At 46.8% G+C, this 13,805-nt stretch overlaps 1 protein-coding gene across 1 annotated transcript in view; it reads left to right on the top strand.

Annotated features, from left to right (window-relative positions):
• The first annotated feature begins 900 nt into the window (after nucleotides 1–900).
• The window catches only part of LOC103091737 (vitellogenin), a 34,206-nt gene continuing 21,301 nt past the window's right edge, over nucleotides 901–13,805 (top strand). The window contains exons 1-10 of the mRNA XM_032964880.2: nucleotides 901–1,056; nucleotides 3,261–3,412; nucleotides 4,792–5,043; nucleotides 5,401–5,562; nucleotides 6,934–7,082; nucleotides 8,349–8,505; nucleotides 9,739–9,896; nucleotides 10,372–10,537; nucleotides 10,911–11,036; nucleotides 12,322–12,540. Of these exons, the coding sequence (XP_032820771.2) occupies nucleotides 1,014–1,056; nucleotides 3,261–3,412; nucleotides 4,792–5,043; nucleotides 5,401–5,562; nucleotides 6,934–7,082; nucleotides 8,349–8,505; nucleotides 9,739–9,896; nucleotides 10,372–10,537; nucleotides 10,911–11,036; nucleotides 12,322–12,540 (1,584 nt within the window). The 5' untranslated portion in view covers nucleotides 901–1,013. The remainder of the gene's footprint in view (nucleotides 1,057–3,260; nucleotides 3,413–4,791; nucleotides 5,044–5,400; nucleotides 5,563–6,933; nucleotides 7,083–8,348; nucleotides 8,506–9,738; nucleotides 9,897–10,371; nucleotides 10,538–10,910; nucleotides 11,037–12,321; nucleotides 12,541–13,805) is intronic.

Here is a 13,805-nt window from a genome sequence, read left to right as displayed (position 1 = left end):
ATTGGTGTTGGACCTGAAGACGCCAAAAGGCCCACCATCTGATAGTGCGCTGTTTTTGAGTTGTACGCCTTTTGGCGTCTTCTGGTCCAACACCAGTGGAGACTAGGCTCTAAGAAAAGCCGTCTCGGGTGTGGACCAATCAAATTCAAGGACAATGCATATTATTATCAGAGTTGTCTTTTTTGTTTGCATTTTGACTGCTTGTGTTGTGGTTATTGCAAACATGATGCCTTGAATAAAGGTGTCAGTTTTTGTGCCAGTTAAAAGGGTAAAACCTATTCCTATATCTTGTTACTGGCAAAGGAGGTCTCATAATGTAACTGATAGTCATTTTTCACACGCTTATTTCTCAGAACCATGTTGGGTTCGGCAAGGGTGGAATTGAGCACCACCGCTCTGTCCCATACAGGTGGAACAGGTGGAGTGCGCATCTTTGCTGTACTGCCTTCTCCTGGTGAGCCACGTGAAGGGAGTCTTCCAACATTTGTGCGATCCATCAACCCTCACTGCCTGCACGGTGCTGGATTACAGGCGTGCACAGGCAGCCAGCAACAGGCATGCATTGCACACTCACTGCCCCGTGTCGTTTTCTTCGTCTCGTCAACATCTCATCAGCAGTGGGGCCACGTGTCCCGCGTGCCGTGGCGAGGTCCTCTTGACACGAAAACCGCTGACAAACAGGAAGGGACGTTCGTTGTTTTTCGGACCCATGTCAGGGCTTGTCCCCAACTCCCTGCTGCTGCTGCTGCTGCTTCTTCGCCACGAGTGACATTGGCTGCAGAAACTGGGCGCGCACGCAAAAACCGAGGTTAGTGTCACCTGGCACGTCGTGCCGGTGCTGATAAGGAGACGGCTCCGATCCGTATAAAAGGGGAACCCTCCGCTGTTGTAAAGGCAGTCCAGCAGCGAGCAGAGTTCTGGGAATAACAGCCCAGCTCTCTCCTCTCTTCGGACTCTTCCAGGACTCCTCTCGCCTACTACTGAACCGCCACCGCTCAACAAACACCGCAAACATGTGGAAGCTACTCCTGGTGGCTTTGGCGTTTGCCCTAGCAGGTAAGTCCCACTCACTGCTCTACACACATTTGGAGTTATTTATACAGAGTAGAGTTGCGATGTCCGACGTTTCACTTCACGTGCTTGTTTAGCATGTGCAACGAAACGTCGGGCACCATGCCGGACTACACGAGCCTACAAACAGAAAACTGTATATCGGGAGCCGTACAGCACAACTGCAAAAAAAAAATCTACGCAGCGTCTGAAATTATTATTTCTCTGTGTGCAGTATTGGAGCTTACGGGGAGCGGCGGCAGAGTGGTTAATGTACCGCGTTGTGAGCCCGACCACCTCAGTTCAATTCCCATCCCCGGCTAATGCCATCTGAACCGGCGTTGGGCCTCCCTCAGGTAGACTCAGCCTTAAGTGAGTACCCGATTTAAATGCATATATCGGCATTCACGGAGATAAAGGCGGCTGGGCGCAGTGCTCGCCACAGTAGGGGCACACCTCGTGCATTGTGTAATAACCGATGGCACTTGCCCCAACAGCCTACATAGGCTACGCAGGGGATCTCAATCTTTGTGTTGTGGCTCAGTCTAGCGGCTATACAGTGTTAATAATGGCATTTTTTTCAGGATATACTCACAGAGTCTATGATTAAACGTTATTTTCTGCGGATGTCCTGCGTTGGGATATTTTGGTCGATTACTTCAGAAAACCGGAGTGGCCCAAGTCTTATTTCAGTAGTCAAATATTGCTCGGGTTTCATGCTGTGCCTTAATGTGATGATGTCTACTATAGCGGAAGGTCATCCATGAACGTCATCGTCTTGGGATGATAGGGGGAGCGGTGACGCAGTCATTCGCCGCACGAACTTGTCACCTTGGTGAAAATGGCAAAAATAATCTGAACAAAAATAAAATGTGTAAAACACGGTCCAATGATAGCTGTAAAGTAGGGATATTATTATCATAATAAAAAGTAACTTACAGCCCTTTGTCATTTGTCTCATCAAAAAGCAACCATGTGCTTCCTGGGGGTTGTTTGACCATACTTCACCACGCTGGTTAGCCAGTGCGGATTGTGAAGGTGGCAGAGGGCAGGGTCAGATCGGATATCACTCGCCACTGATGTGAGCCGTAGATTGGGATGCAAACTCGATTCGCACGGGTTCATAACACAGAGTGTAACGTACATTCTAAAACAAATACTCAACTTCATTCTTAACATTTTTTTATCGTGGGCAATGGAGCTTAATAGTAAAAGATTCTGCATTGATGAATTTTAAATATAAAGCGTACCCTAAGCAACATACCTCAATCTATAAGAATTGGTTTTACCCTTTCTGGCAATAAAACAGTTGTGTTAAGATGTTAAAACACCAAACAATAACCTTTTGCAAGGAATCATGCCTGCATTAATCACACCTACTTGTGGTGAACATGCAAACAACACAAACTCTGATAGTATATGATGCATTGTCTTCGAAACTGATTGGTCCACACCAGAGACAGCTTTCGTTAGAGCCTAACCTCAAACAGTGTTAGACCAGAGGACGCCAAAAGGCGAACAGCACAAAGACAATGCCACTACCAGGGCATTTATAACTTTTGGTGAGCAACTGAAAATTCGATATTGTAAAGCAAATATCAGCAAAACTCCATTAAGTCCTCAACTAAAACCATCTTCAAATCTAGATTAAAAGATTTCTTAAGTCCACCAGCCTATCAGTTTTCTAAACCAATATCATCAAGCATCGTTTGCTGCAGCACGTAAACTGCGACCCTGTTTCTACTCTCTGGGTCTCATCAGCAACAACGTTGCATTCAATGTGTCCGCAGACACACGTATTGCTTTAGCCTATTTGACTTTCCAGATTAATTTTAGCAGGCAGCATTTGTTTAAGCGAGTAAACTCGGAACCGGTTTTGACCTTCTGGGTCTCATCAGCAGGTACTAAAGCATTGTTACGTTGCTGCGGCCGAACAGTAACTCTTTAAGCTGTTCATAATAGCGCTATATTTTGGGTTAGATAAATGTGTCGTTAAACCCGCCACCACCCGACACGGCCGATCAGTAAGGGTTGTCACGTAAACAAAACGTGCTAATCCGTTACTCCTCCAGCACACCGGTGTGTTGGAGGCGCAAACCCACACAGCATTAACCGCTCGGGTGATGATGACGAAGAAGAAGAAGAAGACGCAGCATAAAGTCTTCGCGCTCTCACCCTCGTCACCCCCCTGTCCTCTCTGTGGGTTGCAGATGCGCAGTTCCAGCCGGGGAAGGTTTACCGCTACTCCTACGACGCCTTCTCCATCTCTGGGCTGCCCGAACCTGGCGTGAACCGCGCGGGACTCAGTGGCGACATGAAGATCGAGATCCACGGGCACACGCACAATCAGGCCACTCTGAAGGTGCGCGTGGTTGTCCACAGCAACAACAATCAAACAAACAAACATCGCCAGCGACGGCAAAACATCACTCGCTGCGAAAGTAGCGGCGACGTGCCCACACCGCTCTTTTCTTGTGCCAGGCTAGGTGCGCTTTTGAGGCGATCGCGTTAAATACAACAAATGCGACGTCGGAGGCGCGGCTCACTGGTAGGAGGTCACGGGACTGACCCCCGGCTAAATCTTGACTTAAAGCTTTCGTGATTGCAGGAATTAATATTCTTCGTCACGTAGATAGGTTCACGTAATCGTCTTGGTTCTTTCGGTAAAGTCACGTAGAAGGGAAATAAAATAATACAAATAAAACATAATAAAATCAAATTCTCCATTCTACGTGACTTTACCGAAAGAACCAAGAAGTTGAATCCCTGCAGTCACGAAAGCTTTAAATCGAAAGGTTCGCGTGACTTTACCGAAAGACCCAAAGAATATGACCCCTGGCTGTTTATAGTTTGACGGATCGAGATGAGTAGCAGACGCATCACCTCATGGATGGGTTCGAGGGGGCTGATAACCCCCCCCACCCGCCACCGCCGCCGCCCCCCAACGTTAAATGTCTGTTAGTATAACAACAAGTAAACACAAACAACAACAATAGTGGCGGCGACGTTACCACGGCGCTTGTGCCAGGCTAAGTGCACTTTGAGGCCACGCGAGCGAATTGTCCAACGCCCGCTGGCAGTAGGTCACGGGACCGACCCAGGTGGTGCCATGGGTTGATTGACTGAGATGACTGACTGAGATGACTGGCCGATGAGATGACTGAGATGACTGGCCGATGAGATGACTGACTGAGATGACTAGCCGATGAGATGATTGGCCGAAACACACCGACTATACACATGTACATGCATTCAGACACGTGCACACACACAGAGTACACAGAGGTGTGTGGTTTTGTGTTTTAGGACTTCTTCCTCTGTGTTCTTGATACATGTGTCTTGGACTTCATTTGCATTTGTGCTCCACTGCCAATGCAGAAAAGTGGTGGGTCCATTGCCCCCCCCCCCCCTTTGAGACCCCGAATATTTGTATTTTATCAATATTTAGCACCCAAAAAAATATCTTAGTTTTTTTTTTAATGTGTAGGACCCTACCATCCACCCCTGCCCCCCCTCGCCCGCCTTGTGAAGTTTCTAGATCCGCCTCTAATAACAACGTGTGCGCACAAATACGACCGCCTGCGACAATGCATGTGTGTACTGACTGCTGAACTTCTTTCGCGCCGTACGTAGCCAACCGCGCATCGGGAAGGACGCACACACAAAGCCACTTCTAAAGAAATGCATTTTCAACCCCCCCCCCTCCCCGTGTCCGTCTCTCTTGGCCATGACCCCGTGCAGATTACGCAGGTGAACCTCAAGTATTTCTTAGGACCGTGGCCTTCCGACTCGTTCAACCCGTTGACAGCCGGGTACGACCACCTGATCCAGCAGCTCGAGGTGCCCATAAGGTTCGACTACAGTGCCGGCCGCATCGGAGACATCTACGCTCCGCCCCAGGTCACCGACACCGCGGTGAACCTTGTCAGGGGAATCCTCAACCTCTTCCAGCTGTCCCTCAAGAAGAACCAGCAGACCTTCGAGCTCCAGGAGGTATGGCAGCAGCAGCAGCAGTAGCACGTTGTCAGCACTCACATCCGGTTGCCCCTATGCACAGATTTTATTCCTCCCGTGTTCAGGGGTTATAATAAACGAGCCTCGGCGCCGCGTCACTGCAGGACACATGCGCCTCTTTAATAAGTAACGGCAGCGGATGATGATGCCTCGCGCGGTCAAACGTCTGCGTATCCGACTGTCACATGGTCACCACGATCAATTTAGCTGCCCGCACCCAGTGCCAGGGTTGTCTTTTGTGCTCGGTGTAACTGCGGATTGCTCACAAGACGTTCGCCTAACTTGACTCTCACCCTCCCCATTCTCGTCCCATCGCGCTCCGCTGTGGCCGCGCAGACCGGCGTGGAAGGTGTCTGCCAGACGACCTACGTCGTCCAAGAGGGCTACCGCACCAACGAGATGGCGGTGGTGAAGACCAAGGACCTGAACAATTGCGACCACAAGGTTTACAAGACGATGGGAGTTGCCTACGCTGAGCGCTGCCCGACCTGCCAAAAGGTGAGCCTTCTGAACTTTGTTTTTTTTTGTATTTAAATAAGATGTTATCTTCCTCGCCTGCTATGCAGGAGGACGGGGGTTCGATCCCGACTCTGACGCCTGCTCTATATTTGGAGTTTGCAATTCTCTCTCTCCACGTGGTCGCGTGGATTTTATTTCTCCGGGTCCTCCAGTTTTTCCTTTCACATTTAGAAACATGCCTTTAGACTATTTAAATTATTTTGCTACTATAAATGTCCAAATGATAAGCCACTTTGTTGAACTTTCATTTGCGGCCAGTGAATTGTTTACCTTTCTTGCACTTTGCACTCCTGTCGTGTGTTATGTATTGTTTGTTGTTATATCGTTCTTACCACTGGACATCTGTGATGAAGAGCTTTATAGCTCATCGGATTCCTCCAGTATAAATATATATATTCTGATTCTACATCACCAGGGACATCGATGATATCATGTAAACCGGACTCATCAGAGCAGGCCCCGGGCGTGGGGGGAGCGAAATGAACATATAAAAAAAAATCATCATCAGTAACAGCCATGATCAATCTGCTGCTGGACGAAGAGCCTCGTCCAAGCTGCTGCCACTTCCCCGGATCCTGCGACGTAACAATTCATCCAGCACCCCGGCACATGAACTGACGTTGTCGCTCCTGGAACTTAGGATAATGACATTTATATTGCCACTTCCATTGGCGAAACACGCCAAGGTGCCTTACATTAAGTCTATTAATCATTATACATCACCATATCGCACTTAAACATTAATTATGCAGCGTTCAACTGTGTACCACACCGCAGCGTGTGTGTAATCGCTGAGGCTATGCCTTACAATACGTTTAATCGATATACATTATTCCACGGCAATGAAAATACAGGATACCTTCTCTACTGTACTGTGGTACCACATGAAAGCAGCCCTTTAGTAGGTTGCCAATGGTTGCATCTTGTACAAACATGTAAACATTTCATAACAATGCTCAGTATTTATCCAGGATAATAATAATCATTTTACGTGTTTTTATGCTGTCAAAAGTGATGTCATCCGACACCATGTGACAGCGATTGTTGCAAGCAAAGCACGCACGTTCATTCACTGTAGCGACGTGAGATTATTTTCAGAATATTTCGAAAACTAAATTCTCTCAAGATCAATGGGAAATTAATAGCTAGGCCTGAGTTTTAAGACCCCACGTAGTGGATGATGATGATGATGAAGCAGATGATGATGAAGCAGGTGATGATGATGATGATGATGAAGCAGATGATCATAATGATGAAGCAGATGCTGATGATGAAGCAGATGATGATGGAGCAGGTAATGATGATGCTGATGATGAAGCAGATGATGATGGTCGTGTTTGTGCAATGCAGATGAACAAGAACCTGCGCAGCACTGCCGTGTACAACTACGCCATCTTCGACGAGCCCTCCGGTTACATCATCAAGAGCGCACACTCCGAAGAGATCCAGCAGCTGAGCGTGTTCGACATCAAAGAAGGGAACGTGGTCATTGAATCAAGGTGAGGGGGAAGTGTTATCTCCTTCGCCTGGCATGCAGGAGATCGTGGGTTCGATCCCTGACGCCTGCTTATTTGGAGTTTGCATGTTCTGCCTGTGGTCACGTGGATTTTTCTTTGGTTCCTCCAGTGTTTTTTCCGTCTACATCTAGAAACATACGTTTAGAGTATTTGGCTGCTATACATTTCCACGTGGTAAGCCACTTCGTTGAACTATCATTTATGGCCAGGTCGTTTCTGAAAAAGAGCTATATAGCTCAGTGGGCCTTACCTGGTAAATAAAAAAAAAACTTATTTTTAACAGATGAGAGCCCGATTTAAAGCTTTCGTGACTGCAGGGCTTCATATTCTTGGTTCTTTCGGTAAAGTCACCACGTAGAATGGATCTCTAGCTTAAAAGACGCTGCGAATCATCTTAGCAGCGCTCATTGAAGTGCTGTCGTCCCGACAGTTATGTTCCTTCACCTGAAGAAGGCCACTTGTGTTGTGGCCGAAACGTCGTGAGAATTTTATTTTATTATGTTTTATTTTTATTATTTTATTTCCATTCTACGTGACTTTACCGAAAGAACCAAGAAGATGAGAGCCCATTGAGACCAAAGTCTCTCTCTCCAGGGTGACCCAGACCACAAAGCAATGGGTCAAACACGTAAACAAACTAGTGAAACATCTCATACTATAAACCTGATATTAATTAAAATAAACTATTAAAATTACACCACCTTTTTTGACATTTTAACAAGAGGCAAATTACAATAATTAATGGTGGATAATTTAACAGATTTGTAACTTAATTTCTATTCGGGTTCATTTTAGCTTTGGAATAGAATATTGTTCAAAATAATTAACATTTGATAATGACCAATTGATGAAGGAAATGTTCCATTAAAAACTGATTGACTGGGAAGGAATCTTTTTTTTTATAATATACAAGAACATGATATACTTGGAGTTTGTTCCCGATAAGTTTAGTTTAATCCAAAAATGAGGCACAGATAAGAAATATCCGAGGATTGAGATTTTTTCATCACAGGAATTCATATCACTTATATTACATAATTCCATTGATTTTCCAACAGTAGCATCGCGTGACATCCCATGGACGTAATCGCTTGTTGGCACGAAAACACACATCTGAATTTTTTTTTTATCCAAAATTGTTCTTGCAAAACAATCTGGAAAAGATCCAAAATGCTTCATGTCTGAAACCCATCCGTCGCATTCTATGCTACTGAACACGTGACCCTGTGACCCACGTGTGTTTTGCAGGCAAAAGCTAATCCTGGAGGGAATCCAATCTGCCGGGGTAGCCAGCCAGGCAGCTTCTTTGCAGAACCGCGGTGGACTCATGTACAAATTCCCGTCGTCAGCCATCACTAAGACGTCGTCCCTCTTTGTGACCAAGGGAAAGAATCTCGAGTCAGAGGTAGAGTGTTGCGCCCTACGGAATTTACACATCAACCCGTGAATGACACAGCTCATACGTGCATCAGGCGGATCGTTGGCACGGTGTATGAATTACCAAACTAATACCGAATATTAGTTCGGCAGCCTTAAACATTGCAGAGCAGAAATCGATTTGCAATAAAAGTAATGGAGGGAAGTTAACGGTGTACTTACATTTTTTATGGAAATAATTGTTTTCGGGCATCCATTCATTGGAACAATTATATGGTATACATATATGATTGTATTATCAGTATATTTAAACATTATCCAGCAATGAATGCCATTAAGCACGTAACATTTTGGCCCACTATATAGTTATTGTTCGCATCTGCATATTCATGCAAGCAATTTTCAAAACCATAGGACTGCTGCTTAAATCGGGCCTATTTCTCAAAGCAATCTAAACTCGACGAAATCAAGTTTGGTCCAACTGAGAAAACTAGAGTATTCTGTATGGAAAATCTTTTGTACGGAAGATTATGTTTCACTAAGTAGCAGCAGCATCTCTTAAGTGTGCATCTGTTTGACCATATTAGCCATAAAGGCCACAATAACCTAAGGGCAATTTAGGGCAACTGTGGCAAGCAATCGTCTTTTGCATTAACTGCCGCACAATTTTCTCTTGTAAACATGTTGATATCCAAATACTGTGTCGATTAATTTGAACATTGCCCCAGATTTGTGGGAAACTGGGAAGGCAATCAAGTCACAGACAGAAGTCACATGACCACTAAATGTTGTGTCATCGAGGCAAATCATTGCTCATCCAATACAATTTCCGACAAACTACAAACTACGTATTTGACTGCCTATCTGTGATTCTTAACCTGGGGTGCACTCACCCCCTGAGGGTGCGAGATGTCCTTCCTGGGTAGTGCGAGATTTGTTTAGAAGGTAAATCATCGAAAAACAAATTAAGCACGGGCAAGTAAGAACAACCACTATGTTTCATCAAACACCTATGTATTTATAAACATGATACAATTTATTTACGATTGAGAACCAAAGGGGGTGCAAGGCTCCAGTAGATTTGAAGAACCACTGCTCTACACCACGGCAATACCAAGCTGCAGCGGCCGCTCAGAGTAAATGCCCCGTCCGCTGACGATGACGCCTTGCCGCAACGCTGCCCTCGTGTGCCCGCGCGCCTCCAGTCCCATTACTCGAACGGGCCAATAATCCGGAGGTGGCGCGTGCCCTCTGGTCACAGATCCACACCGTACTCAAGCACCTGGTGGAGAATAACCAGCTCTCCGTCCACGAGGACGCGCCCGCCAAGTTCCTCCGTCTCACCGCCTTCCTTCGCAACGTGGACGCGGACGTCCTCCAGTCAATCTGGCACAAGCTCCACCAGCAGAAGGACTACAGGTGCTGCGGGCCCCGTGCTGCCCGGCAGGGCTTCTTGAGCTTATTTGGGGGGGGGGGGGGGGAGGCGGGGTTAGATCGCGTAAATGTATAAATGCTGTGTCGTTAATCCCGCCACCACCCGACACAGCCAACCAGTAAGGGTTTGTCACGTAAACAGAACGTGCCAATTCGTCGCCAGTACAGCACTACCGGTGTGTTGGAGAGCCAAGTTAGGCGAATATTGCATAGCTGACGAGGTGGTAGTTGATTGTGTCCGCTGGCTGGCGAATGACCACTTGCCAAAAAATCCATGAACGTAAAAAAAAATGCTCTTAATTGAACAACATTTGAGCTGCTTTCAATATAATATTGGTTTTGACTGTCATGCATTGCAGATAGCTGTCATATGAAGAGCAGGTTGTAAAGTGCTCGCACATTGGGGGAAATCAACTGACCCTGCCATGTTGCCGCTGTTGTGGTTCTGCGTTCGTGACAGGCGCTGGATTTTGGACGCTGTCCCAGCCATGGCCACGTCCGAGGCACTGATCTTCCTGAAGCGGACGCTCGCCAGCGAGCAGCTGACCTCGGCCGAGGCCACGCAGATCGTCTACTGCACCCTGAGCCATCAGCAAGCCACTCGCGAATCGCTCAACTACGCACGGGTAACAGAGCCGGCTGTGGTCTCCTGCTCAGTTTGTCATCCTTGTCCCCGCACCTTCAGATTAGCACGGTTGGCTACGTGCGGTGCGAACAAGTTCAAAGATACTCCACAGGCTGGGAAACACATGTAATGCCGAGTAGAAATCATTATCATTATTCACACCCATTAGTCAAACTAGTTTAGTGCCACCGTTGTGACGAATGGCATTTCAAACAAACTGCCTTCTCGATGCGAATTACAATTTGCAACGGAATTTAGAGAAACGCAATCTAGTCCTACGAGAAAAGTGTGGGCAATTTTTAATTTTTAAATGGATGGCTTTCAATCACTCCCTCCTTCCCTCTCGCTGTGCGAATGGCCGTGTCTCCGTGCAGGAATTGCTCCACGCCAGCTTCATCAGGAACCGCCCCATGCTGCGCAAGACCACAGTGCTGGGATATGGCTCTCTCGTCTTCCGCTACTGCGCCAACACCGTCTCCTGCCCCGATGAGTTACTGCAGGTGAATTTCAGAGTAAAGCGTGAGCCCCGGTGACTCGGTGACGCTTTATCGGATTAAACAAAAGAGAAAACAAAAAAAACATTAACAGTCCTTTTGTGAATGCCCTAAGGCCTCTTCCCTATGTCGTGTCCTTCGTGGGGATCGTTTGACCATACTTCACCACGCTGGCGCGTGTGGATTGGTGAAGACAGGGCCCAGGAAGAGTTCGGATATCACTTGCCGCTCATGTTAGCCACGGCCGGGAATTGTATGAGAAATTAAAAGCAAATATAGACTCAGGATTATATTTAGCACTTTACTTAATCAGGTGAGAGCCCAATTAAAAGTATGTTTTTGCAACGGAGAGCTGAAAGCGAGAGTTGTGCAGGAGTAGTTATATGATTTAATAATATAGGTGCTGCTGATTTTCAAATTGGTTGGCTATTTTGGGCTACAGCCCGGGTACATGCATGCTTGCTTCTGCAAATTAACATTTGCTTTACATCATACAGTGAGATTTGGTAATTTCACTCTGATATGAGCAGATGGCTGCAGGAATGTAAAATCCCAGCACACAATTGATCGTATTTCTTGAGATCATTGGACAGATACAGTTCTTATGGCTCGAGGTTACAGCTGCTATGGATCAGCAGAATAATTAGACATGTTCCAATTCTTATCTCCACAGTACAAACGCGTCCTTCATACAGTTAACAATCTAGTTTTGTGTAACTACTCAAAGCCGTTCACACTCAATAAATATAGCTCACCACCTCCCTGTCATTCGTTGCCATCTCAACGTTGTACCGCAGTGCCAAGGTGTGAAAACGTCGGATGTGATCTGGGTGGGGCTGGTGCAACTACCTTTTGTACATGTGGAAACAGGACCCTGTTTTAACGTGAGGTCCCTTGCCTAAAACATCTGGTCGTTCACCAGCAATGATTCAAGCAAGCCTGACTGCTGGCGAGACACTGTTAGTCAAAAGCGTTCGAGAGTTTACCTTTACTGAATCGATGCTGCTGAAATGGTGCACTCCCAGATGGCAGTGGGGCCTGGTGGGTTACGTAAGATATACTTTTATATTTTACGTGGAGAGACAGATATAAGAAGGAGACACATCGTCTGACCAGCTCGCTATTCAGTCGCATGGCCGTGTGCGCTTGTGCTGCTCTGCACACTTCCATCGCGACCGCCACGGCGCGGGGATTGTGTGCGCGGTCGACGCTTTTGCGCACACACAGCCCTTGACCTCGGTGACTTACAAAATAATTTTGCCGTTGTGGTCTCTCGCATCCGCTTGTGCAGCCGCTCCACGACTTGCTGAGCCAGTCATCAGACAGAGCCGACGAGGAGGAGATCGTCCTGGCCCTCAAGGCATTGGGCAACGCCGGGCAACCCAGCAGCCTCAAGAAGATCCAGAGGTTCCTGCCGGGGCAGGGCAAGTCCCTGGACGAGTACTCGACTCGGGTGCAGGCCGAGGCCATCATGGCCCTGAGAAACATCGCCAAGCGAGACCCGCGCAAGGTGAGCTCGCGCCCGCACCGAGCCACGGTGCAATGCACTGTGCCGTCCTGCACCCTCGACGCCGCGATGCGCTTGAAGATTATTCGGTGGCAAGTTGTTGAGCAGCAATCATCGCCTGCAAAATGCTAAATGCAAAAAAGAAACCTCGCCCAATACCCGTCTCTTGTTTCACCCGCAATAATTGCCGGTGTCCAATTGGCCATTTGTCGTTGTGCATTAAAAAAAATCGCAAAAATATTTTGACCAAATTTGGACACATCTGATCCGGTCTTCTTCAAGCAAGCAACTACGATGGGGACCTCAAGCCGTGACACAACGGTCACATGAGCGCCCGAGGTTGTGCGCTCATCCAGAGCGATCATTGTTCATCAAACACGGCGGTCATCAAACGGCCTGACGGGGCTTCTTTTCTCTCTCTCTCTCTGCCGTCGCTGTGCCAAGCAAGTTGTCACGGCTGGCCACTTTATAACCACACTTTCGTGATTTGCCCAAGCTTCATAAGTTAGACGTATTTAAAAAAGAAATGCATTATTTACATTCAGTGACTTGCTTATCATTTTCTCTATTTCGCATTACTATCGGGTTTTTTTGTCGGTGTTGTTTGCTGTTGTAACTTGCTGACCCGCCCATACTGGAACATCTGTTGGAAAAAAAAAGAAGAGCTTCATAGCTCATCGGATTCCTTCTGCAGTCTAAATTCTGATTCTGATTGCCAGTGACACAATTGCCCTAAAATTGCGCTCGCGTATCCCGGCGTTTATTGAAGTTCAAGCACACACACCCCCTCTATCCCTTGTCTCGAGATATTAATTCCTCTCGACACACTTCATTACCCTACATCGTCCGTGTGCTTGCTGGGTAATGAGAGCGATAGGTCGGCCTTAACGCGCTCAATAGCCCCAGCTGTTAAATGCAATCGGCGATGTTAAGGTAATCGTTTTCATTTTATTATTGCATCCATAAAACAGGATGTTATGTATAAGAGCATATTATGTAACGTTATCTGTATGTATTTCCAATTGAATATGTACATTTTTGGTGTTCTATCAGTGCACAGATACATGTTTTATTGACATTATTTGCCTCAATGACCTCGTCTAGTGGAAGTGACTATCAGCAATTGTAAGCACAAATAATCAATAATAACTCAACACGTGTGATCTGCCATGCGTTTATACATTTTTTTGATGCCCAGCGATACAGAAGCCATCTAAGAGCAAACTGCGACAAACAATTAAGACACCGGTGCACACAAACACACGCAA

This window comes from Petromyzon marinus, chromosome 33, assembly GCF_048934315.1.
Source record: "Petromyzon marinus isolate PM22_M1 ecotype Great Lakes invasive population chromosome 33, UKy_Petmar_22M1.pri1.0, whole genome shotgun sequence".
NCBI classification, from domain to species: Eukaryota; Metazoa; Chordata; class Hyperoartia; order Petromyzontiformes; family Petromyzontidae; genus Petromyzon; species Petromyzon marinus.
The sequence above is the reverse complement of the archived record's forward strand: the minus strand, read 5'-3'. Positions and strand labels throughout refer to the sequence as shown.